Source organism: Narcine bancroftii, chromosome 3 (genome assembly GCF_036971445.1).
Source record: "Narcine bancroftii isolate sNarBan1 chromosome 3, sNarBan1.hap1, whole genome shotgun sequence".
Taxonomy (NCBI): Eukaryota; Metazoa; Chordata; class Chondrichthyes; order Torpediniformes; family Narcinidae; genus Narcine; species Narcine bancroftii.
Window position 1 is genome coordinate 277,983,114 of NC_091471.1, and position 27,845 is coordinate 278,010,958.

General features: G+C 44.3%; 1 protein-coding gene across 3 annotated transcripts in view; it reads right to left on the reverse strand.

Annotated features, from left to right (window-relative positions):
* The window catches only part of LOC138758823 (myosin phosphatase Rho-interacting protein-like), a 260,679-nt gene extending 237,922 nt beyond the window's left edge, over window positions 1-22,757 (reverse strand). The window contains exon 1 of one of the 3 annotated variants that reach the window (XM_069928231.1): window positions 22,494-22,757. In XM_069928231.1, coding sequence (XP_069784332.1) covers window positions 22,494-22,616 — 123 coding nt within the window. In that variant the 5' untranslated portion in view covers window positions 22,617-22,757. The remainder of the gene's footprint in view (window positions 1-22,493) is intronic. The other 2 variants (XM_069928232.1, XM_069928233.1) reach the window with 2 other exon arrangements.
* Window positions 22,758-27,845: the final 5,088 nt, after the last annotated feature.

Here is a 27,845-nt window from a genome sequence, read left to right on the forward strand (position 1 = left end):
CAGCCGAGACGACGCAACCCAGTGAAGCAAAGGGTTGTCCATGGAACTGCTCGGCATTCACACAGCCATAAACAGACCTAGGATGTTCAGCAGAAATGGTCTATGACACCACTCTGACACTTCCCAGATAATCTGTCACACCAACTCCTGCGGCCAGACCAAATGATCCTGCCAATTATGTCGACCAACACAGCAAACAATGCAGTTGCTCAGGCCAACACGGACGCAGCAAGCAATTTCAACAGTCTACGTACCAGCTGACTTACAACACTGCACACATCTTGGTTTGACACAACGTCATTCCCCGTCCTCTTCAGCAAGCATATGATGGCCCTGACCAACTCATCCAATGCTAGCCCAAAAGTTTTGTGATCCATCGGGCTGGATAGACTGACACTGTATCTGTCGACCATTTAAATCAGGCATATGTCAGTAACCAGCCAATTATGCTACCCACCAACCAGCCTGTCCTGTCAACCACCGCTTCAGTACCAGATGAGATCAGGCTGGACAATCAACCCACCAGACTATTATGTGGTGGGCCAGATACAGACAGTCACCACCTCAGAGTCTGGTGGTGGGGTGGGGGGGGCAGGCTGTCATCACTGCATGCCCACATGTTTTGTGTTGGGCTGGTGGCCTCTGGTGACTCACCAGAGGTGATGGTCAGAAAATCAAACGTGCTGACAAGGTGAGGGAAGGGCCAGCATCATAGTCACATACAGGAAGCTGCAGAGCTGCAGATGGGGCAGCACAGGGCAGAATTAAGAAGGAGAATGAAGGAGAGCGAGGCTTTAATGGAGTTGCGTTGAATAAAGAAGACAATGTGGCTTGCTGAGCTTAAGAATGTTTCACCCCTTTTATTTTTGCACCAAGATTGAGAGAGAGAGAGAGAGAGAGAGAGAGAGAGAGAGAGAGAGAGAGAGAGAGAGAGAGAAATTAGCTTGGAAACCATTTCCTCAGTTGGATTCCTCACACTTTCACTCTTCAGCTCTCAATAAGCCACGGTTTTTGCACACTGACTGGTGCAGATAAGGAAATCTCAAGGAAGGTCACTTCCTTTCTTCTGAAGGCCAATAAAATCAAAATGAAACATTCTGTGACCCGAGCACAGGCAACATGCCCTATGATGAGCTCTGTGGAGAGAGAGTAACCCACCACTGGAGGTGGCATTCCTGGGAGGGCACTTTAAAATGAGATTTGCTGTTCTCTCAGATGGACATAAAGGACCCGATGACTCCATTTTAAAAATAACCAAAGAACTCCTCCTCATTGTCCAAAAAGATTGCTGATTGTGGGAGCTTTCCAAGCCCAAGTGGACTGCATTTTATTGGCTGTGAAAAAAAAACATTTTGCCCATCTCAGGGTTGTAAAAGGCACATCAATGCAACTTCTTTTGTTTCTTAAGCTCAGTCACTCCCTGTAGGAAAGGGACTAGGATTACTTGAGAAACTGCTGGGATTCCAGAGTTTTTCCAGGAGATTGTCATGACCAGGATCAACGCCACATACCTCATGGTTTGAACCACTGAGGCAGGACAACTGGGAGTCACAGTGTCACCCAATAAAATGTTATCTCCAGCATTCTCCATTTCAGACTTCCAACAGCAACACTGAAACTTCCTTTCAAAAAAGCTCCCAAGAACAGGAAGTGTTACAAGAAGCACAGTTACAGGACTATTTCTTGAAATGCTGCAGACATAAATTCACTCTCCTCGGCTATTTCATACTTGACATCAATCTTCGTAACAACCACTCATTTCCGTCACAACACATTACCACTGAGTCAACCTCGTTCGTTGTTGGCATGAATGACTGATGATCTGGGCACAGCACCCCAGATTAAATCACACTCCAAGACTTCAGCTCATTCCCAACAGTGGAAGAAAACCAGTACAATGATTGGGCGTGCCACTCCCACAGCCTTGACTCCTTTCATTCACAAAAAATAGTCACATGTCCCTGCCCCAGAAAGGTTTGATTCAAACCGTTCACAGGACTGGAAGAGTCAGCATATCAGAAATTGTAGCTTACCCAACGACACAAAATCAACAGCAGAACAAACTTTAAAAAGACAGTTCCAAAGAGGTTGACATCTGGTCTCTGCCAGACCATGCATCAGAATGAACTAGGCAGATCGGGTGAACCTGCTTCTCTGACCCTTCGTATGCTATAATAGCACAGGCTCCAACTTCCCATCCACTGAATGCATCCATGTGAAGAGTTGTCTCAAGATGGCAGCCAATATCATAAAGAACCCCCAGCACCCTGGTCACAACCTCTTCTCACTGCTACCTTTGGGTAGAAGGTACAGAAGCTGAAGACAACAGTGTCTTTCCAACAGTTATCAGGCTCTTGATACACTAATGGACTGCTCCGACGCCACAATAGGAATGTCCGCACTGTTGCAAAGTCTCTTTCTAAGATGACTGTGAATATTTATTATCTTTCTGTATTTATTATTTCGTTAATACAATTATGTACACTATTGTAGTTGGGTTTTTTTTAAGCTGTTTTCGTAGTTATTTTTACAAAGTACCTGTTCAGCTACAACAAGAATTTCAGTGCATATGTACATTGAATAATGCATGACAAGAAACTCTCTCATTATAACCTGTAAAATCTGGTTAAGGATCAGGGTGGCACAGTTAATGTAGCGGTTATCACAGCGCTATTACAACACCAGCAACCCAGGTTGCTATGTTTTCCCTGTGACTGCATGGTTTCTTCTGGATGCTCCAGTTTCTTCCCACCCTTCAGAAACCTACAGGGATTGTAGGTTAATTGGAGTGTTTGGACCAGAAAGGTCTGTCACCTTGCTGCAAGTCTAAATTTAAAAAAAGAATCAATCTCTTTGATACCGAAAGCAGTAGTGCAAATATTTAACAAATCCAATACTGAAAAGAGCATCTTTGTAGGTTTTTTTGAAATCATTAATTCAGATGAAAATAAATCATCAGGCCTTGCAAGATTTTTCATTGTGTAGTCACTGAAGTATCTTGATATAAATTGTAGATTACCATCAGAGATATAAATCGACATAGGGAACAAAACCTGGAATTCAAATATATAGTGTCTATTAAGACTGTCCGAGACAATGAAGGTTTATTGAGAACATTCTCGTAGCCATTTATGGACCGGATATTGCTATGCAAGAGTTGGTTGCTGAGAAAATCATCACCTCGGTAGCTGCTGGTTCCATTGGCGAGCTCAATTGTCCAATCCAAGGCCACCAGGCTGGGAGAGAGCAAGTCATCAGCTTCCAATCCAGTTTAAAAAAATGAAGCAGCAAAAATAAAAGAGTATCGAAAACATCAGGAAGCTAGAGGGGCGACTTCAGCCTTCTCGTCAAGAGGACACGTTTGGAGATCTGGTAGAAGTGATTTGATACATTTTGTTATTCTCAGTCATTCTTCCCAGCATTAAATGATGTGACGTAAATATTCATCTGCCTGCTTGTGTATTGGTTCCAAAGCAGCTCAGCAAGTGAGCATTTTTCAGTTTGTTCTCTCGGCTGGAGCTGTGCACGGGGAGGCGTGGAAGCCACAGTGGTATGTGGTTCATGAAAGCTGTTCCATTATTTTGGCTCACTATCTCAGAACTAAATCTTGGGCAGTAAAGGATACAGAAGAGACTGATGACACTGGGTCAGGGACAACATGGATGTCCCAAGTGAAAGTTTGCATAAAGAACTGTGACACGACAGGGCAACAGATGAGTGTGCTGGAACCAACATGTCTGGAAGAGGGAGATAATCACCAGGTCTCCGGAAAATAACAACTTGACCCTTTACAGTTTGACAGAGGCCTTTATTGTTGCTTGTATATGATCTGAAATAGCTATGTAATTTCTTTGATGTTTCGAGATATAACACAGTGGAAATATCCAGGATATACCCTGCTGGCCAAGATTTTACTCCTTGTTCCAATAACAACAGGATCTCTCTCTCCTTCAGAGTCAACTTTACATTTAATAATTCCACAATTAGGATAACATTTAGATAATGAAACTGCAAAGAACAGACCTAATATCAACTGTAAGTCTTACACAATCTCAAAGTCCCAGAACACTTCACAGCCCTGTTAAACATTTTAGATTATTCTCCATATCGCAAAGAGTAATGAAAGTGGTCAATTTGTATACAGCAAGTTCCAGTCGACATCACCACAAGTCAGGTTATCTATTTCACTGATATCAACTAGGGATGACCCAGTCACCAGGGGTATGATGTTTTGTTCAATAAATAACTTTCCATGCCAAAGGCTCGATATCAATTCTGACAACTCCTCACATCCGCTTCTGGGCCATGACACCACAACTAAACATCAGGCTCTCCCCAGGCCGTCACTGCCATCGGTTCCCCGGAGATCTTCCCTCCACTGCCTCCAGCCTTATAGTCACAGATGCCCAGTAGCCCCCATTGTTTCAGCCAGGTTTTATTAGTTTCTCCAGCAAATGCCAAGAGGTTGGAGGGACTCAGCAGAGCAGGCTGATTCTTCTCTCCATGGATGCTGACTGACTCAGTGTCAGATTTATTGCCAAAGTACATACATGACATCATATACATTCCTGAGGGTGAGGAAAAATTACCACTTACTGGCAGTGCAAAAAAAAACTACAAACAAGAAAACAAATAAAGAACTGTGAACAGATAACGTATGTAAACAAATTGTGCAAACGAAGAGAGAGAACTTAAAAAAACAATAAAGTGCATGAGTAAGAGTCCTTAATGAGTTTGTTGTTGAGGAGTCTGATGGTGGAGGGAGAGCAGCTGTTCCTGAACCTGGTAGTGCTAGTCTTGTGGCACTGATACCTCTTTGCTGATGGTAGCAGTGAGAACAGAGCATGTGCTGGCTGATGTGAATCCTTCATTGATGCTACTCTCCGATGGCAGCATTCCCTGGAGATGTTCTTGATGGTGGGGAGGGTTTTGCAAGTGATGTCCACTACCTTTTGCAGGGCTTTATGCTCAGGTTCAGCTCCCACCAGCTTCTCAATGTTTGCTCAAGTTTTCAGCAGTTACAGTTTACCTTTCTCTTGCAGCGCATGGGAGATTATCCTTGTTTCGGGTAACTCCCTCCCCTCTCTCTTCCCATTTCTTCTTTACCCTTCACAGTACTTGGTTCTCCACTGTCAAGGAGAGCAGCCTCCCGGGCTGGAGCAGGGACCTTGGGCTCCTAGGCTGGAGCGGGGATAGCGGTCGGTTGGTGTCGGGGATCGCTGAGGGCTGATACAAGTATTTTGCTGATGCTATTAGGGCTGCTTAAAGCCATTATTCAGTCATTCGAAAAAATCCAGTTAACCGAAAAACGTCCGGTCCCAACCTTTCTGTTATGGGGAAGTGTACCGTACCAGTTTAGCCTTCTAACAGAATGTGGGAGAGGTGGATATAAAATAAGATGCCTTTCTCACTTTAAAATCAAATGAAAACTTTATCATTTGCTCATTAAAAACTAGGGTTTAGGTGAGTAAGAGGGACAAGGACAACTAAAATTGGAGATTTGTGAAAGGGACGTGGAAGAAATTAAGCTCCAGACTGGCTGACAATGCAGGGTGTATGTAGGTGGAAAGGCAATGGGAGCGTGGGGCAAAGATATCTATCTCTCCCACATTCTAGTAGAAGGTTAAACTGGTACAGTACATTTCCCCAAGAGGAGAATCAAGTGCAGTGGAGGATAAAGAGAGGGGAGGGAGTTACCTGAAATGGAGGCAATCTCCCCATGCGCTCCCTGACCTGCTGACTTCCTCCATTCGCTCGCTGACGGCTCGAGATTCCAGGCTGCTTCTCTGAGCCAACATCCAGCCATTCAGCATGTGTCTTCCTGCCTGGTTCTGAGCTCTGTTGTTACCAAACTGCCGCTAACAGCACTTCAGAGACCCACATGGGCACATTGAGTGGGAAAATGTCAATTTATGAAATCACGTTGCCACAAAAATAAAAATTTGGATAATTGAACTTTTTGTTTAACCGAATTTCAGATATGGGGAAATGTACTGTCTTTCTTCTTTGGCTTGGCGGATGAAGATTTATGGAGGGGTATGTCCACGTCTGCTGCAGGCTCATTGGTGACTAACAAGTCCGATGTGGGAGAGGCAGGCACGGTTGCAGCGGTTGCAAGGGAAAATTGGTTGGTTAGGGTTGGGTGTTGGGTTTTTCCTCCTTTGTCTTTTGTCATTGAGGTTGGCTCTGCGGTCTTCTTCAAAGATGCACGGTTGGAGGGGATATCAGCCCACTGGCGATAGTCAATGGCAGGCACCAAGAGATTTCTTTAAGCAGTCCTTGTACCTCTTCTTTGGTGCACCTCTGTCTCGGTGGCCAGTGGGGAGCTCGCCATAGAACACGAACTTGGGAAGGCGATGGTCCTCCATTCTGGAGACGTGACCCACCCAGCGCAGTTGGGTCTTCAGCAGCATGGATTCGATGCTTGCGGACTCTGCCAGCTCGAGTACTTCGACGTTGGTGATGAAGTCATTCCAATGAATATTGAGGATGGAGCGGAGACAGCGCTGATGGAAGCGTTCTATGAGCCGTAGGTGATGCCGGTAGAGGACCCATGATTCGGAGCCGAACAGGAGCGTGGGTATGACAATGGCTCTGTACACGCTGATCTTTGTGTGTTTCCAGACTCTTTCGGGTAGTCTTTCAAAGCCACTATTTGCCTTGGCGAGTCTGTTGTCTATCTCTTTGTCGATCCTTGCATCAGATGAAATGGTGCAGCCGAGATAGGTAAACCGGTTGACTGTTTTGAGTTCTGTGTGCCCGATGGAGATGTGTGGGGGCTGGTGGTCATGGTGGGGAGCTGGCTGATGGAGGACCTCAATTTTCTTTAGGGTGACTTCCAGGCCAAACATTTTGGCAGTTTCCGCAAAACAAGATGTCATGCGCTGGAGAGCTGGCTCTGAATGGGCAACTAAAGCGGGATTGTCTGCAAAGAGTAGTTCATGGACAAGTTGCTCTTGTGTCTTGGTGTGAGCTTTCAGGCACCTCAGATTGAAGAGACTGCCATCCGTGCGGTACCGGATGTAAACAGCGTCTTCATTGTTGAGGTCTTTCATGGCTTGTTTCAGCATCATGCTGAAGAAGATAGTAAAGAGGGTTGGTGCGAGAACGCAGCCTTGCTTCACGCCGTTGTCAATGGAGAAGGGTTCAGAGAGCTCATTGCTGTATCTGACCCGACCTTGTTGGTTTTCGTGCAGTTGGATAACCATATTGAGGAACTTGGGGGGGCATCCGAGGCGCTCTAGTATTTGCCAAAGCCCTTTCCTGCTCACGGTGTCAAAGGCTTTGGTGAGGTCAATAAAGGTGATGTAGAGTCCTTTGTTTTGTTCTCTGCACTTTTCTTGGAGCTGTTTGAGGGCAAAGACCATGTCAGTAGTTCCTCTGTTTGCGCGAAGCCGCACTGTGATTCTGGGAGAACATTCTCGGCGACACTAGGTATTATTCTATTTAGGAGAATCCTAGCGAAGATTTTGCCTGCAATGGAGAGCAGCGTGATTCCCCTATAGTTTGAGCAGTCTGATTTCTCGCCTTTGTTTTTGTACAGGGTGATGACGATGGCATCACAAAGGTCCTGAGGCAGCTTTCCTTGGTCCCAGCAGAGCATGAAAAACTCATGCAATTTGGTATGCAGAGCTTTGCCGCCAGCCTTCCAGACCTCTGGGGGGATTCCATCCATACCTACTGATTTGCCATTTTTCCAGTTGTTCAATTGCCTTGTATGTCTTTTCCCGGGTAAGGACCTCATCCAGGTCTAGACTCAAGGGTTGTTGAGGGAGCTAGAGCAGGGCGGATTCTTGGACTGAGCGGATGGCACTGAAAAGGGATTGGAAGTGTCCTGACCATCGATTAAGGATGGAGATCTTGTCGCTGAGGAGGACTTCACCGTCTGAGCTGCGCTGAGGGCTTTGGACTTGGGTGAGGGGCCGTACACTGCCTTTGGTGTCTCATAAAAACCCCTGAAGTTGCCAATGTCGGCGCTAAGCTGGGTTCATTTGGCGAAGCTAGTCCACCACTCATTTTGGATCTCCCGGAGTTTGCGCTGAAGATGGCTGCAAGCGAGACGGAAGGCTCGTTTTTTCTCTGGCCAGGAAGGCTTTGCAAGGTGAGCCTGGTTGGCAGATCGCTTTAAGCCCAGTATCTCTTCAGTGGATTGCAGTATGGTCGTTTTCAGCTGATCCCAGAGGGTTTCAGAAGACGTGTCCGTGAGGCAGTTTACATCCTTGAGCTTTGCTTGGAGGGTTTGCCTGGAAGTTTCGTCTCAGTACGTCTGACTGCAAGTTTCCAACATTGAACCTCTTTCTGGGGCTCCAATGTTCTTGAAATTTGGCTTGAAGTGAAGGTTGAGCTTACAGTAAACAAGCCGGTGGTCAGTATGGCATTCTGCGCTGGGCATGACCCTGGTGTGGAGCACATCTCGTTTGTCTCTTTCTCGCACCAGAACGCAGTCCAGGAGGTGCCAGTGTTTGGATCGGGGATGCATCCAGGTAGTCTTCAGGCTGTCTCTCTGCTGGAAAAGGGTGTTAGTAATGACAAGCCACTGTTCTGCGCAGAGTTCCAACAGGAGGCACCTGTTGTCATTGCACTTGCCGACACCATGCTTGCCAAGGATTCCTGGCCAGGTTTCTGAGTCTTTGCCGACGCGAGCATTGAAGTCGCCAAGGATGACAACCTTGTTGCTGTAGGGGTGCGTTGGATGAGGTTGCGCAGATCAGTGTAGAACTTGTCCTTTTCTGCTGGTTCCGCCTGGAGGGTTGGAGCATAGACACTGATGAGGGTGATGTGACGCTTGTTTTGAAGGGGGAGTCGCATGGACATGATCCGGTCAGAGTGGCCTGTCGGGAGGTTTTCGAGTTTGGAGGCAATGGAGTTCTTGACCATGAAGCCAACACCAGATAGGCGTCATTCAACCTGAGGCTTGCCAGACCAGTAGAGTGTGTAGCCCGCGCCGTGTTCTTGGAGGCTGCCTACATCTGCAAGGCGGACTTCGCTGAGAGCGGCTATGTCGATGTCGAGTCTGAGGAGTTCATGTGCGATGTTCAGGTCGGTGGCTGTCAGCCTTGTCGAGCATGGTTCTGATGTTCCAGCATGCTAGCTTGAGTTTGTGTGCATCTTTTGAGGGGGAGGACGTGGACCTGTCCTCGGGCCTGCGCAAAGGAGCTTTTAGGTAGAGTGCAGTGTGCGCAGTACTGGCCCCACCCTTCACACCCATGGTTCGTGTGCCGTGGCCAAGCAAGCTGGGATGTGGCAGCGAGGTCCTTGGGTCGTAGGTTTTATATCGGAGTGACCTTCTCCTATGCAGGTTGCTTAACCGGGCTGAAGAGGCCTGCCTCCCCTTTTAGGTCGAACCAATTCTGGAGATCTACGACAGCGGTCGACAGCGGAAATGTACTGTAATAAGTTAGCAATGGGCCTTCATAAACAGAATGTGTAGATTAAGCAGCAGATGCAGTTGATACGTGCACCAAACCTAAAGACCCAAAACATTGATGAATATTTCCAGCACTTTTAAATGTTATTACACACAACTCTCTTCTACTTCTCTTTCTCTGACTGTAAGAGGCGCTTCAGGCAATTTCTGCCGATAGTGTATCTGTCTGCCTTACAGCAGGCAAAAGCAACTTCATGTAATATGACACTTTTTATGACATTAAATTGAATCTTGACTTATTAAATAACAGTGACCCAATCTTGCAGATAGATCCTTCTGGCATTCTAATATATTGTTACGAGCCTAGAGGACCTATAAACCCAGCAGCAATAGATATTCACCAAGACAAATTGTTACTTAAACAAAAGTTGCTTTGCCTGTAAACTCCTCCTGTTGAAAGTTGTGACTAAATCTGACTTTAAAATGCTCCAAATTGAGGACATCTACAGGAGAGACTGCCTTGCTTTCAATTTCAATAAGATTCTACCTGCATTGAATTCACCCATCGTTATTGAATGAAGATCTACTGGGAGCAATGCCTGAAGAGGGCGCACAAAATCAGTGAACCGGTGCGGACTCGAAAGGCCAACATGGCTTGTTTCCACTCCGTAAATGGTTATATGGTTAATTATCTTTAAACTTGAAAACAGAATCAAACTATAACTTTTCTCTATTGACTTACTTAACCCCTTTCTAATACTAAGCGCATGTGCATGTAATGAGTGTGTAAGTTCAGTAAAGTTATTTGATTCACAGTCCAATCTTACTTCTCATTCCTCCAAGTTCACTGGTTGCAGGCAATTCTTATACTGTGCCCAGAATTTAACTTTCATGAAGTTAATGAAGTTCACCAGGCTTTGGTGCTTGAAAGGTAAAAGGTAACTGATCAAAAAGGTTGTTGTCCATTTTCAGAGAGATTTGTTGTTCCTTTTTAATCACCCACTTCAGTGTCTTGCTGACGAAACACGTGTGTGTGTGTGTGTGTGTGTGTGTGTGTGTGTGTGTGTGTGTGTGTGTGTGTGTGTGTGTGTGTGTGTGTATCTCTCTCTCTCTCTTTCCTCCAGACATAGCGGCTCCAACATGGTCTTTATCTGTTGCCTTTTGTAAACAACAATCCATTAGTGAAGTCTCTTGAGCACTCCTCAAAGCTCTTGCAAAAGCTGTGTAGCCAATAGGTCTAGCATGGGGCAGAGCTCCAGTATTTTAAATAAGATATGTTTTAAAGTGTTTCTTTGTAATCTACTCTAACACACCTTTCCCAATTTATCTCCCAAAAACATATCTATATACTCTGTCATAATAAGAATAAATGTTACATGCAGCAAGTTCTTAGTACAAATAATTCTTCCCTCCTGTGGTTATTTTCCATGTTTACCTGACAATATTTCATCAGTAAGACTGATGAAAAGGTTTCCCCACTCAGTGTTGCAGGCACCCTCCAACTTGTGCTCAAAGTCCTAGGTTATTCCATCAAATTTGAATGGCTTAAAAGCATTTGCAAACAAAAAGTTTAATTTTACCAGAATTCAGCACTGTTTAAACCCTGGAGTTTAGTGGAGCAAACAGTGAAGTTTTCCTTTGATACGAAAATGACAAAGACAGGAAACTAACAGGAAGAATGCAGGAAGGGACCAAAGGAAGGTCACAAACAAACAAAAGGATAAATGAGCAGCAGGTGCATTTTAGATCCAAAGGGTGACAAAATACTTTTGGAATAAAAGATTTTTAATATGTGCAATTACTTAGTGGCTGAGTAAGATGAGAGAATCTGGGACAGTTATTCACAGAGTGCAGAACGTTAAGAGGAGCACTCGTTGTCAAAGGGTTAACATAGAATTACACTCGGCCCTTTGTCCCACAATGTTGTGCCTACTCAAAAAAAAATTCTCCCCACCTCATAACCTATTTTACTTTCATTCACGTGGAAGTTGCTTAAATGCCCCTATAGTTCCAGCCTCCACCACCATCCCTGGCAATGCATTCCAGGCACCCACAACTCTCTGGGTGTAAAAAATATATCCCTGATGTCTCCCCTAAACGTTCCACCCTACACTTTGTACTGATGACCCCTGGGGTTTGCTATTCCTGCCTTGGGGAAAAGTGCTGACTGTTTACTTTTATCTATGCCTCTTGTAATCTTATAGACCTCCATTAGGTTACCTCTCATCCATAGAGAAAAACCCCAGCTCTGCTAACATTCCTGCATAAGACACATTTTCTAATCCAGACGACACCCTGGTAAATCTCCTCTACACCTCTCCATAGCTTCCACGTCCTTCCTGTAATGAGGTGACCAGAACTAAACACAATATTCTATGTGGTCTCACCAGAGCTGCAACATTACCTCATGACTCAAGAACTCAAATCCCCCGACTAATGAAGTCCATGGGCCTTTTTAAACTTTCTATTCAACCTGCGTGGCAACCTTGATAGATCTATGGTTTTGGACTCCAAGGTCCCTCTGTTCTTCCACACTGTTAAGAATTCTACCATTAACCATGTCCTCTGTCTTCAAGTTTGACCTTCCAAAATGCATCACCTCACACTTATCTGGAATGAACTCCATCTGCCACTTCTCTGCCCAGCTCTGTATCTTATCTATATCCTTTTGTAACCTACGACAAGCTTCAACACCACAACACCTCTAATCTTTGTATCATCTGCACTTACTGACCCATCCCTCTATTTCTTCATCAAGGTCATTTATAGAAATCACAAAGAGCAGGGGTCCCAGAACAAATTCCTTTGGACCTCCTGGCAGAATAGTTACCATTCACTACTACTCTCCACTTTCTACAAGCAAGACAATTCTGAATCCACAGAGCCAAGGTTCCATGGATCCCATGATTCATGACTTTCTGAACGAGTGTCTCATGGGGGACTTTGCTAATACCTTACGAAAATCCAAATAGACCACATCTACTGCCTCCTTACATCAATTTATTTTATTACCTCCTCATAAAAACTCAATTAGGTTCTTGAGGCATGACCTTCCCCTCACAAAGCTTTGCTGACTACCCTGAGAAGACTGTGTTTCTCTAAATGCTCGTAAATTCTGTCCTCTCCAATAATTTGCCCACTCACTGGTCTATAATTCCCAAGCACAAATTGAAGTCAAGTCACCTTTATTTATCGTTCATATCATGATCACACAGTAAAAACGAGATAGCGTTTCTTCAGGACCATGGAGCATATTTACATGAATACAAGTTACAAGTTAAACATTAAAAATATTAAGACGTATACAGTAAAAGACCACGGAACACTATCCACAAATGTTCTGGGAGTTCAGGAGTTTGATGGCTTGGGGGGAAAAAGCTGTTGCCCAATCTAGACAAGGGCCCGAGTGCTACAGTAACTCCTACCAGATGGCAGTTTACATGAAGGGTGTGAGGAGTCCATCACAACGTTTAATTTCTTTCCCCTGTATCTTTTCCACTAACTTCACCATCCTCTGGCAGTCTGAGGAGGTACAGCTTTCAAACCAGGTGGTGATGCAGTTGATACATCCGGTGTAAAATATTGTGAGGATGGAGGGTGGGAGATGAACTTTCCTCAGACCTCACAGGAAGTAGAGGCTCTGCTGGACTTTCTTGGCTATGGAACTGGTGAGTTTCTCCACCAAGTGCACTCAAAGGAACTTGATACTTTTGATGACCTCAACGGTGGAGCCGTCAATGGTTGACAGAGATTTGGAGATTAGAAAATTTCCAGGTTGACAGTTAAAAACTTTCATCTTTAAAAAGATCACCGGGACCTTTTTTGGGGGTGGTGGGACCTGTACCGAACAGATGGGTTGCATCTGAATTCCAGAGGGACCATGATCCTGGGGGAGTATTTGCTAGGGCTAATAAGGGGGCTTTAAACTAGTATGGTTGGGGGGAAGGGGTCCATATAATGGAGAACAGTAAGGAGATGGTTTATCTCAAGTAGAGAAGGCTTGTAGACAAAGTTTGGGGGTGGAAAGACAGGTGATCAAGAAGAAAAAGGGTCAGTGCCGTGATGGAGGGGGGGAATGAGGGTAATAAGTAATAAGGCTGTCTGTAAAGATGGGGACAAGCAGAAGGTAAGATGTGGGAAATCTCTGAAATGCATTTACTTTAATGCTAGGAATATTATAATAAAGGTGGACGAGCTGAAGGTGTAGATACATTTGGTAGTGTGATGTGGTGGTGATTAGTGAGACGTGGTTGCAGGAGGGATGTGACTGGCAGCTAAATATTCCAAGATTTCGCTGGTTTAGGTATGATAGAATTGGAGGGGTGGGAGGGGGAGTGGCGTTGCTTGTGTTGGGGAATGAGAAAGGGCAAGTGACTGAGGTGTGTATTGGGGAGCACTTCGGATCTAATGATCATGGTACCATTAGTTTCAATATAATTATGGAAAGGGATAGTTTTGGATCAAATATTTTGAGTGGGGAAAAGCCAGATTTGATGAAATGAGAAGGGATTTGCAAGGAATGGTTTGGGCTGATTTGTTTTTTGGGAAGAAGGTAGAAGAAAATTGGAGGGCATTTAAAGGTGAGATTTTGAGGGTGCAGAATCTGTTAGGATAAAAGGCAGAGCCAAATGTTCTGGAGAGCTGTGGTTTTCAAGGGTGATTAGAAAGTTGGTTCGAAATAAAAGGGAGGCCTACATTAAACACAAGAAACAAAGTTTAGACAAGATGATTAGAAAATACATGGATTGTAAAAAGAAAGAAATTAGGATAGTGAAAAGGTACAAGGTGGCTATTGTGAACAGGGTGAAAGTAAATCCAAAAGGTTTTTACAAATATGTAAAATTAGGTCCCTTAGAGAATCAGAGCAGACAAATGAGATGGGGAAGATATTGAATGAGTTCTTCTCTTCAGTATTCATTAGGGAAAAGGATATGGAATCGTGTAGGATAAGAGAAGCAAAAGGGGTGATTATGGAAAATATAGGGATTAGGAAAGAGGGAGTATTGGAACTTATGAGGCATATAAAGGTGGATAAGTCTCTCGGTCCTGATGGGATTTTTCCCAGGACCTTGAGGGGAGGAAATAGCGGAGAATCTGACAGTGATTTTTCAACAGTCACTGGAGGAAGGTGTGGTGCCGCGAGATTGGAGTATCACAAACATGGTTCCTCTGTTTAAAAAGGGCTCCAGGTGTAGGCCCAGCAATTATAGGCCAATAAACTTGACATCAGTGGTGGATAAACTATTAGAAAGTATTCTTAGAGATAATATGTATAAGTATCTAGAGAGGCAAGGCCAATAAATTTGACATCAGTGGTGGATAAACTATTAGAAAGTATTCTTAGAGATAATATGTATAAGTATCTAGAGAGGCAAGGACTGATCAGGGACACTCAACAGGGGTTTGTGTGGGGAAGGTCATGTTTGACAAATCTTATTTAATCTTATCTGGATTTCAGTAAGGACTTCGATAAGGTTCCACATGGAAGGCTGATAAGGAAGGTTCAGGTGCTAGGTATTAATGTTGAGTTAGTCAGATGGTTCAACGGTGGCTAGAAGGTAGATGTTAGAGTCATGGTGGATATCTTTCTGTCAGGATGGAGTCAGGTGGTGAGTGGTGTGCCTCAGGGATCAGTGTTGGATCCCTTGTTGTTTGTCATTTACATTAATGATTTGAATGATGGAGTGGTAAATTGAATTAGTAAATATGCAGACGATACAAAAATAGGGGGAGTTGTGGATAGATAAGTTTCTTCAGGGACTGCAGAAGGATTTGGACTGCTTAGGTGAGATGAAAGATGGTCGATGGTATGCTGGTCTTTGTAAATCAAAACATAGAATATAAAAGCTGGGAGGTGATGTTGAGATTATTCAAGGCATTGGAATATTGTGTGCATTTATCGACCCCAAATTATAGAAAGGATATCAATAAAGTAGAGAGGGTGCAGAGAAGATTTACTACAATGTTGCCTGGATTGTAGTATCTAGAATACAGAGAAAGATTGAGTACACTGGGTCTTTTTTCATTGGAGCATAGAAGGTTGAGGGTGATTTGATAGAGGTATATAATTATGAGGGGGATAGAGTAGATGTGAATAGGCTCTTCCCCTTGATGGTAGGTGAGATTGGAACGAGAGGTCATAAGTTAAGGGTTAGGGGGCAAAAGATTAGAACATGAGATGATGCTTCTTCACTCAGAGAGGGGTTGCTGAGTGGAATGACCTTCCAGAAGAAGAGGTGGTTGCAGCAGGGTCAGTTTTGTCATTTAAGAGAAGATTGGATGAGTTCTTGGATGTGAGGGGATTGGAGGGTTATGGACAGGGAGCAGGTAGGTGGGACTAGAGGAGATCACTTAAGTTTCTGTACTGTATTTGTTATATGATTATATGGAATGCACTGCCTCAAAGTGGGTGGATAGAGGCTCATGTGACCTTCTAAACATTTTTTTTCAACCTCTCTATCTCCATCTCAGGAAACAAACTATGTACAGATATCTTCTTCTATAAACCAACCATCTCCAAGTTACCTCAACTACACTTCTTCCCTCTCTGTCTCCTGTAAGAATTCTACTCCTTTCTCTCAAATCCAGGATGATACCTTCCAATTCAGGACATCTGAGATGTTCTCCTTCACCAGGACCATGAGGTACTCCTTTTGTTTAACTGGATAAATATTTTTTTTTTATAATTGCATTAAGAATAAAAAAGCAGGACATGTCCCTCAAGTTCCCTCACAATAATAAAGAAAATGTAGACTCAACAGGGCAAAGGACAGTTACACCACTTAATAACGACCTCTAAATGGAGAACTATGATTTTGAACAACATTGAAGCATTAATAACAAAGATCCATAAACTGGACCGTAAAAAGTAATTGTTCGTTTCTTCTGGAATAAGCGTACTGTTTAATACTCCTCACTACATGGAGGATGTCAGAATTCTTCAAAGAAAGTTGGTCCTAAAATTTTATCAAGTGACTGATGAGATGCAAGAAAAGAATAACAAGCAGAGATTTACTCTCTGGAATCAAGCAACTTTGAAATAAATTCTATCAAATTATACTGCATAATACAGATTGATCAGGAAATGAGAGGGCCACAACCTCAGGACAACACATAAAGGCATTAGAAAACCCCTCTGTGATTAGAGTTATCAGAGTGGGTGATGATCATTGCCTTAGCTAATTATAATATTCAAATGGATACAAAATGTAATAGATAAGGGCAGGAAGCAGGCATTTCAGTGCTGGCAGATCCAAATTCACTGAGAACAGCAAAATGACTCACATTTCTAGGGTTCGTGCTTTTTTTAGTCCTGGGTAATTATTATGGATAATTCTACAGTGGATGCTACATTCATTGTAGAGCCACTTTAAACCAGACACTTGTTGAGTGGGAATGCAGAGATGGGAGTATATACCACTGAGAACCTCCCACTAACCAAATTACTTGTCCAGCCCTCTGTAATTGAAAGCATTCACTTTCTCATAAGGTGAAAGGTGGCCACCTATTAGGGATGATCTGCTTCCCTCTCCCCAACCCAATGAAAGCAAGACAACAACTGCATGGGTGATGTGGCTACTTTCTTCTCACATCCTTCCACTATGGACACACAGCAGACAAGGCAGAAGCACTGGGGAGAGAGTTGGAAACACAGCTGAAGCAGGTTCAAATCTGTTTGTAAGGAGTTTGTACGGTCTCTCCATGTCTGCATAGGTTTCTTCCAGATGCTCTGGTTTTCTCCTGTAGTGGGGTATTTGGGTAGCACAGGCTCATGGATTGGAATGGCTTTATTACTGTGCTGCACGTCTAATTTTTTTTTAAATTAAAGTCAATTGAGGATACCAATTTCCTTAAATTATTGAAATAGGGTCAAATCTTTTCTCTTGTATTTCAAGATGTCTCCGTGAGTCCAGTTCCAGCCCAACTGTTGGCTTCACATACCCCACCCACACTCCATATCAATGAGTAAACAGCTGCACCTCCAGCCGTACGCCATCCCCACCCACTTCACAGCATTCAGCACACTATCTGCAACTGTTTTCTCTCACTAGATTCTCCGTCCAAGACTGCAATCTCCCGTGCCTGCCCTATTAGAACTCAGCGTAGCCATACCGCACAGAAACAAAGTCCTTCAACCCACAACATCCTTCCCGGCCTTCCAAACTAATCCCATGCCCGCAGTTAGGACATATCCTACATTGCCTGGCCTATTTAAGTATCAGTCTAAATGCCTTTTAAATGTTGTCATTGCATCTGATTCAACCATCTCCTCTGGCAGTACATTCCAGTTATCAACCACTGAGTAAAAGAAATTTACCCCTCAAATATCCTTTAAAACCCTTTCACCGTAAACCTACATCCTCTTATTTTTGATGCTCCTCCCATTAAAAAATGATTTAGATGACCTACCCCCATCTGTGCCTCTTATTAATTTTATAAACCCCTATCAGGTCTCTCCTCAGCTTCCTTTACTTCAGGGAAAATCCAACTTCTGCCTGTAATTAATATCCCACAATGCTGACAATATCCTGGTGAACCTCCTCGGTGTACTCTCTCCAGAGTCACTAGTTTTCGATGGGGTGGTGACCAGAACTATGTTTTAACCAGCGTTTATTATACTGTAGTTGCGGCATCCTAACCCTTACATTCTGAGCCCTGACCTAGAAAGGCAAGTATCCTCCTTCTGCTGGCCGTTAGCACCCAACACTCCATCTCATTCCCTGTTCCGTATCTTTCAGCTCACCGACCTTGGTCCAAGAGATAGCAAGTTTGGAGAAACAGGAAGACAGAGACTTAATGAGAATATTCGAGAAACTGATGTGGAACAAGGGGATGCACAGGCATGGAGGGTCAAGACCAAGAGGCAGTTTAAACCCTAGGATGAGAGTTTTAAAGATGTGAGGACAGGCTGGTTGATGGACAAGACACTACAAGACAGAGACAGCAAAGTCTTGGTCAATCCAGTGTTCAGTGTTCGGGTAGGGTGAAGCTGGACAAAGGTCTCATGTCAAAGGCATGGATGAGGGTGAATACTACAGATGTAGAGCTTCGGAAAGAAACAGTGATGCCAGAGGCGGAGTTGCCGAAGACAGGAGCCGCATTGTCAGGCTGAAGCTGTGATGGCAGAGGTGGAAGCAGCAGATATTGGGCTGGAAGCTCATCTTGAGCTTTCAAACTAAGGGCTTCAGCCAAAGACAAGAAAAAGGGAAGGATATGTTCTAGTGCAGAATTTGTACTAGAACCAAAAGGTGTCAATTCTGGCTTCCAAAGCTTATCTTAAAGGAATTTGCCTCATCAAGTCTGGACTTTGGACAGTGTGAGGAGTAGAGACGTTCATTTTCTTCACAGGTAACTGGAGCAGTGGCCAACATTGACCAGTAGCCCAGCTAAGGCTAGAAAAGAGCTCCCATGGAATATTAGCTTCACAATACTTGTGAATTGTCCTTCATCATCCTAGCACCCAAGAGGGCAACAATAACAAGCCTCAATAGGGTCTTTTCACACCACCATGTAAAATGGGGATTCCCTGGAAATTTTCCGTGGGGCCCTCCCATGAACCAGTGGTGTGAAAATGTCGGCCCGGGAAAATTACTTGGGTCCATGCCCACCCTCTTCCTGCAGTCTGAATCGACAAATGGCCGAGCAGGCAAAGCGTGGTGATGTCAGCACTTGCGTGTCTGCGTCACTGTGTCATTTAAACTTGTCAACTTCAATGTGCCTTCAATAAAATCAGTTCATTCTGCTATTTCTTCTTGCATTTCTTATGACCGGTACATTCAAATTCCAAAATGTAAAATTTCACAAAACAGTTTCCAAGCCTAATATAACAAAAGCTCAACTGTACTGACACTTGTTACCTTAAATTATAAAGTTCTGACTTAAGCAGCAATAATTTGTGTTCTTATGCTTTTAAAGAATTTTGGTCACCTTGTCACACTTGCCCAATATTTAAGATTGTGCGCTGTGTAAGAAGCAGTTCATCGTCATTCACTTTGCTGTCCTTCAAGAAGAGCTTACTCAGTGGGTTGCACAAGAGCTTTCAGACTGTCAGTGCCTATTTTCTATTTAAATAGCTGTGTACCCTTCTCTTGGTCTTAACCAAATTGTTAATTGATGTGTCTGTGTACACATGTATGTATATAAAACATAGATAGACACATATATATCCACATACATATATGTGTGTGTGTATCTATCTATCTATCCATCTCTTCTGACTTCTGGTAGGACTTCTTGTGAATGCTTAATGGGTCACTCACTACGTTATTGCTGGGGGAGGGACCCTCCCTAAATTTCCAGGGAATTTAGACTGCGATGCAAAAGGCCTGGGAGCTCCTGACTTCCCGGGAATTTCACCTTGGTCCAAGGAAGGTCACCGCTCACCCGCCGTGCAAAAAGGCCTAATGACTATTACCCTGTGGCACTGGCCTCCATCATTATGAAATGCTTCAAGCATCTAGAATGCATCAAAGCACACCTCCCAGAGAAGCTGGATCCATTTCAATTTGCCTATAGAAGAAACTGTTCCACTAACGATGCTATAGCCTTGTCACTTACTCTGACCTGGCCCAGTTCATTGATTTAAGCCCAGTAGTTAATACAAGCATTCCCCAGAGGCTGGTGGAGAAGTGGTCCTCACTGGAATCAACATCCCTCTCTGTAATTGGATCCTGAACTTCCTAACAGGAAGGCCACAGCCTGTATGGGTCTGTGGCAGAATATCGAACACCATCCCACTGGCGCATCTCAGGGATGGGTACTCAGACCACTCCTGTTCACACGACTGCGTCGCCAGATCCAGCTTCAACAGTGTCATCAAGTTTGCAGATGACAACAATCGTTGGCCTCATCAGCAACAACAATGAGTCACACTACAGAGTCGAGGTGAAAAATCTTGTGAAGTGGTGCAAGAGTACAACCCAAGTCTCAACGTGGACAAGATGAAGAGGATCATAGACTTCAGGAGGACCAGGAATGACCACCCTCTATCAACAATTCTGTAGTAGAGTGTGGAGAGCACCAAGCTCCTTGGAGTTCACTTAACTAGTGACTATCGTGGACACTCAACATCTCCTCACTTGTCAGGAAGGCGCAAAAGTTACTGCACTTCCTGAGAAGAAAAACAGGCAAGGTTACCATGTCATGTCAACCATCACATCAACCTTCCATAGGAGCTCTATCAAGAGTGTCCTGGCCAGCTGCATCACAATGCCGTACGGTTGTTGCAGAGAAATGAATCGGAGATCAATCCACAGGACCATAAGAGGATGACATAGAGAATCACTGGGGTCTCCCTTCCCCTCCACCAACATGATCTACCAGGATCGTTGTATGAAGAGGGTGTGCAAAATCACTGAGGACTCCTTCCACCCTGCACACAGCATCTTTCAGCTTCTCCTGTCAGGGAAGAGTTCCAGGAGTATCAGAACCAGCACCAGGCTGAGGAACAGCTTCTTCCCACAGATAGTGAGAACGCTGACCGACCAAAGGAAAGGCTCGACTGACCCTCCATGTACAAATTCAACACGATGCACTGTTTGTCTCTGTATTGTGCGTGTTCTCTGGTTGCGTCTGTGTGTTTTGCACCGAGAACGCTGTTTCGTCGGGTTGTACTTGGACAATCACATGTCAATAAACCGGACTTGACGAACAGAAAACTATGTTGAAGTGTGCAAGGCTCCAGGACCACCCATGAAGAGCCAGCGTTTGAGGAGGTGCAGTCACCTGCAGAACCGCAGCCCAGCAAGAATGACCACTTTAAAGAAATGGAAAGAAAGGGAGGGGAAAAAACTGCAGTGGTTTCGAATTACCAAACAACAGTGTTACTGAGAGCTTCATGGTGGAAACTGAAACGCTTTCAACTAAATCCGCACAGGGATTCCGACTGAGAACCGAGACAAGCAGGCATAAATAAATCCTTGATTTAAAATTAAACAAACATTCTTTTAACAAAGCTACCCGAGACTGAGAAGGCAGAGGTCACACTGGAGTGTTGCTTTCTTGGCGGGTGTAGCTGCAATTTATAATTTACCTAATGTGAACAAAAATGTCCTAATGGGATAAGTTGACACATTTGGTTTTAATGCCCGGAATGTGTTTTTTTAATATTTATTGCAAGTATGTTTTTGCCTTGCGATACATCTGGTATTCCGTAAAAACCGGGCATTCACATTGAACCAACACATGGCCACATCCTCAGCAAATCTTAAATGGCAGAGAGGATCACTGAAAATTTGCAAGTGCAGCGATTTCCTGGGATAATTGGGGCAATGGACCCTCAAAATGACTACACTCGAATTCTAAAAGGCATGCTGCTTTTGGGTTGTCGCAGAAACTGTGTCTGCATCATTCAATTCAACCAATAATTGGTGTTTTCTTTTGAAATCGCCGCATGTTGCAAAGACGAAACATAAAGAATAAAAACAAGAGATGTCAGAAATGTCCAGGAACGAACCGGAAACCTGAATGTGCCTCTCATTAACGCGCGTTTCCGAAATTAAACTAGACGACTGTTAGGGACGGGTTTTAACAACAAGTATTTGCCTGAGTGAACTTTTTTTCAAATATATACACATGGTTAGAAAGCGAATAAAATGCCTGGGCAGCACTCTACACAGGTTGAGCTCACTGCACCGCAAATAAGCGCAGGCTTGTCCTTCATGTAAATCAACACAAGCCCGGGATCTAATTACATAGATTATTCATCTCCCTTTAAAGAGCAATTCCCACAATAAACGACACGAGGATATAAACACTGCATTCGAGAAATTACAGGTCTCGGGAGACAGTTCACCTAACTTTTCGCTGCCATGGATGGGATGGGGAATCCAACTTTGTATGGGACCTTGGTGGCTGGCTGGTCACATCTCTTACTGCACCATGCGGTTCCCCGGTACTACCGGCCGGGCAGTAAAGGGGGAGGGGGGTGGATGACAGAAACTCTCCCCAGAGGTAACAACTCCCCCCCCCCCCTTCTCTGCACACCACCGGAGGGTGAAGGGTTCATTCCCCGGGGGCCTGTGCACAAGCCCCCTTCCAGACGGTGGGCGCCCTGCGCTGGAGCTGCGTGAGCGGGGACCGGGTTGGGGGTGAGAAAGAGGCACAGCCCAGTCCGGCCGCTGCTCACCTGGTTCAAGTCCTGGTCGGAGGTGAGATGCGCCTCCCGGGCTTTGAAGCAGTTCTGACACTTGCTCTGATTGAAGACGTTGGCCTGGAATTTGCGACAGGCCGCCGTTTCCTTGGCGGACATGGTCCCGGAGAGGGGTGGCCAGGCGAGCCCGGGCTCGGCGAACTCCCATGGAGAGCGGGCGGACCCAGCGAAGCTGCCGGAGGCGGGACTCCCTCCGCTAACCGGCGGTGACCCCGCTGCAGGCCGCCGTCCGGCCGCCGAGCCGCATTCCCAGCCGGGGGGGTGGGGGGAAAGCTGCCCGGGGGATGAGGTGGGGGGGGGGCGTCTGCCTGGGGTCCTGGCCCCGCGCACTCAACGCAGGAGCCAAGCAGCAGCCCCGCCACACAACGCCTGCGCGTTGCCAGCACACGTCCGCCCGAGGCACGGAGCACGGGACAAGACGGCGGCAACAGGCGGACCCGAACTCGGCCGGCACGGAGCGAGCTCCCACCAAGACCATGCGTGGCCAGCGCATGAGCCAAGACAGGGCACGGAGTCAGCCGGAGTGCGGAACGGACTGCCTACGAGCCGAGGCAGGGGCTCCTCAGCATCCGGTTCCCCCATTCAGGGCAGGCAGCCGCAAACTGCCCAGCACCTGAGATGCCCCCGTTGCAGCCCCATCTCCTGCCAGACCAAGACCTGTCTTAAGAAGAACGAGGAGATTTGGCATTGACCTGATAATGACCTTTGTATCCAGCAAGAACCTTTCCAAACTTGTGCAAATTCACATTCCTGACTGCATCCGTTTCCCTCAGAATGAAGAGCAACAGAAAATGTAACATCCCACCCCTCCACTCTCCTTCCAAGCAGAACTGAACAATCTCAAACAAAACATCAATATCAAGGAACCAGCCCCACCACCAAATCAACATCCCACCCCTCCACTCTCCTTCCAAGCAGAACTCCTGAACAATCTCAAACAAAACATCAATATCAAGGAACCAGCCCCACCACCAAATCAACATCCCACCCCTCCACTCTCCTTCCAAGCAGAACTCCTGAACAATCTCAAACAAAACATCAATATCAAGGAACCAGCCCCACCACCAAATCAACATCCCACCCCTCCACTCTCCTTCTAAGCAGAACTCCTGAACAATCTCAAACAAAACATCAATATCAAGGAACCAGCCCCACCACCAAATCAACATCCCACCCCTCCACTCTCCTTCCAAGCAGAACTCCTGAACAATCTCAAACAAAACATCAATATCAAGGAACCAGCCCCACCACCAAATCAACATCCCACCCCTCCACTCTCCTTCCAAGCAGAACTCCTGAACAATCTCAAACAAAACATCCCATCCAACCCCCTTGGACTCCTTTTGAAAAACTGTAGAAAACGCAAATTATATACTTTAAGAACTAAATAACGTTAACATTTGTAAGTCAACTCAGGGCAAGTTTGTTTTCAAATGAAGAAAAGTCAAATTGTTCATTTTTAAAAACTAACCCCCCACCCCCCACTAAATACAAAAATTACTGATTGGGGTAACAGCAGATGAATGATTAATATATATGAACCCCTTCACAGTTTAAGACGGATTACATTTTTTCAGAATGCCAAGCAAAGGAATGTTACCTGGGCGCATTTGATCCTATTGCAAACAATAATTTCTTGCCTTGATACTGTTTGTTCAAATGCCAGTACAAACTATCTGATTCTTACAGACTGATTACAATCACAAATTTACAGATCAAACTCAAATTTGTCCTAACTTTACAAATTTCAAAAATATACCTCGTTGAAACTGAAATATGAAAACTCATAAGGAAAGTTCTTTTTTAGGAGAAATGAAATGGAAGGGGCACATACAAGCATGAATAAGTAAAAATTACAAATGTGTGTAGATTAACATGTTAAAGATCTTCAAACTATTGAGAAAGATTGATACATTTTATAAAATTCTGGATAAGCTGTGATCAACCTTGCAGGAGAATCTTGGACTTGAGTCATCTTGCCGATCCTTCTGTGAGCACTTGGGTCCAGGCTAATTATCCCCAGAATGAATCCAGATTCTGCATTCAGGGATAACTGGAAAGTTATTCCAGATATTGCACAACCTCAACCTAGTTTTCACCCACTTGTATACCTTACTCTTTCTCATGCAATTGAAGCTTAAACTGAATCAGATTAGGCAGCTCTATCCTGAACAGTTTTATTAATGACCAATATCTTTGCAGCTGAGAATTTCAGACCTTGAACAGCAATTGGTGTCAACACAGTGGCTCCATGCTAATGAACTTGCATGGTTAGCACATTTCAGGAGATGGACATCAGGGGTTGATACAAATGATTAGACCTGTGCTAATATTCCTCAATTTACAATTTTCTGCTGGAACATTGTTGACTATTTATATCTATCCTGAATTTGGAAACCCACAAGTTGGCTACAGTGACTACCATGCCACTTTCTGCCCGCCACACAATCTACTAAAATCCCTGTGGTGCATTCCATTCAGCCTTTTCAGCATGCAAAATATTGCTCGACAAATCTTTTCCCTGCAGTCATTTCATAAATTGAGCATGACTGTGCCTGATGGAATCCCCTGGTCAGATCTGATGCCAGCTAAACCTCCCTGTGACAACAAACAATTCTATTTTTTCAGGTTGATTCCCTGACATCACTGAGGAGCTGCATAATATCCTGAGGGACAGGTCTCAGTGCACATTTCATATCAATGAGAAGGCAGAAAGAGGGATAAAGTCCATTAGGCAGGTTATAGGGAACTGGGGAAGGGTTAATGAATCCCTTAGGTGAGTGGCCAAGTATACATCAGGAAGTACAGCATTCACAGTGTGGACTGTGGTAAATGCAGGATCTAGTGATATTTTGGAGCTGTTGACAGAAATAGATTATTATGCAACTATTTTAAAGCAGGAAAGTGATCGATTACAGCTTCAGTATGTGAGAATTGATGGAAAATATTGACATCTTTGGCAACCACATCTTCAGTCAGTGTCAGCTCAGTTGATAACCTAGAGATCAAAGTTTTAACTTGGCAATGCATCAAGAAAGGGAAGGTAACATGAACACTTTGATGCAGAAGCATTCCTTGCCCCTTAGATTAGTACCATTAGTACTATCAACCTCCAAGAACAAGCAGGTGTGTCTGCGTGAGTCGATGGAGGGATCAGAAGGTATTGTGGGAGCCTCAGCCTTGCACTTGCCCAATGAGTATGTTGTAGTAGCCTGCATAGATTAGAGTAAAGACTGCATACCTGATGAGCACAGTGCCACGGAGGGTTATTCTGACTGGAAGAATGGAGGGAAATGTAATGGTAACAGAAAGAGTGAGTGCTGAAGGTATGAATGCCTACCTTGTGTCGGGGTGAAGGATACTGCCTTGGGAAGGACATGGATCATATGAAAAGAGAACATAGAACATTTTTTATTATATCCTATGCCTATCTAAGTCTTTTCATTGTCCCCATTATACCAGCCTTCACCACCACCCCTGTCGATGCATTCCAGGCACCTACCACTTCCTAAGTTAAAAAAACTTGCATCTCCCCTAAACTTTTCTCCACTTACCTTAAACAGTATCCTCTGGTATTTGCTATTATTGCACCAGGAAAAAGGTGCTGCTGTCCACCTGATCTAAGCCCCTCATAATCGTATATACCTCTAATAAGTCACCCTTTGTGGATCCAAAAAGAAAAGCCCCAGCTATGTCAACCTTTCATTCTCCAATGCAGACAACATCCTGGTAAATCTCCTCTGCACCCTCTCTAAAGCATTTAGATCCTCCCTGTAATGAGACGACCAGAACTGAATGCAGTATTCCCAAGTGCGAAGAAAATAAATCTACTGAAGAGATTTATAAGCGAGTAGAATTCAAATTGAAAAGCAGAGCATTCAAGTAATAATCTCACTTGTGAAAATTATTTTAGGGTGAATAAGATTAGAAAAATAAATGGATGGCTCAAAGATTGGGACAGGAGAAATGAGTTGGAATCCATTGGGCTGGCACCGTAATTGGCGGAAGGTGGAGTTGACTTTAATTGAAAAGGGCTGGGAGCAGTGTCCTAATAAATCAAACATTTCACTAAAGAGTTTGAGGGAGGTGTGCGGAGATGGGAAAATCTAAATGCTAAAGGGTAAGGGAATGGCGATGGTACTGGTAGTGAAATAAAATCAGCAAACACGAGAAATGTTCAGCTGGTCTGCCAACATATGTGGAAAGACGGACAGAATTAATATTTCTGGTTTTGGAGCCCTCGTCAGACCTGAGAGAGAAAACATTAGTTTAAAGATGTAGAGAGGATGGGTGCAGCAGGGGGCAGAGTTGGATAGGACTAATTTAATATATCTACATCTTATAATATCCTAATGAGGGGAGAATTGATGGAGGTATACACAATTCTGATGGATATAGACAGGGAAAATACAGTTTTTTTTCCACTAAGGTTGAGTGAGACAAGAACAAGAGGACATGGGATAAGAGTGAAAGGTAAAATGTTTAAGGGGAACATTAGGGAGAACAACTTCACTCAAAGGATGGTGAGAGTGTGGAATGAACTGACAAGCAGAGGTGCTGGATGTGTTTTGGTATTTAGGAGACAAGGTACAGGGACAGGAGGTATATGGTCCATGTGCAGGTGGATGGGACTAGGCAAAAAATATAGTTTGGCATGGACCAAATGGGCAGAAGGGTCTGTTTCTGTGCTATAGTGTTCCATGGTTCTAATAGGGTGAAGCCAAGATTATTGTGAGGATGAGCTGCTAATGGGTTAATGAGGGCAGTTAGAGAAACATAACAAAAAGTAATGAAATAAAGGGGGTTAATGACAGAAATGGGAAAGTAATATAAATGCTACAAAATGCAGATCAGTAAGGAGCAGCCAGTGGTCAGGGTGAGAAAGAAAACTGAGAATATTACAGATAGATGAGTGCCCATATTGGTTCCATCCTTGCATTATCCTCTGTTACTTAAATCTTAGATGTCTTCTTTTTCCCAGATTGGATGAAGTGTTTTTGACCTGAAATGTTAACTGTGTTTTCTTGGGGGGGGGGGGGTGCGGGGGCGACATCACGTGATGCTGTAGGATCAACACGTAGGCTCAACATGTAGGTTCCTGACTCCCTTGGCTAATTAGTTTTAAAAAGTGCTAATTAAGTCAAGTTTTAAAGTTATTAACATTTTAAATAGTTCTACTTTACATTTGTAATGCCTGTTATGAACTAACAACTTGTTTAATTTTTATTTGGGACTAATGGGGCTTTGTTAGCACTAATCCAGGAACAGCAATGGAAAATTCACCAGACAATGGTATAAATTCAAAATAATAGTTTTAATAAACTATTG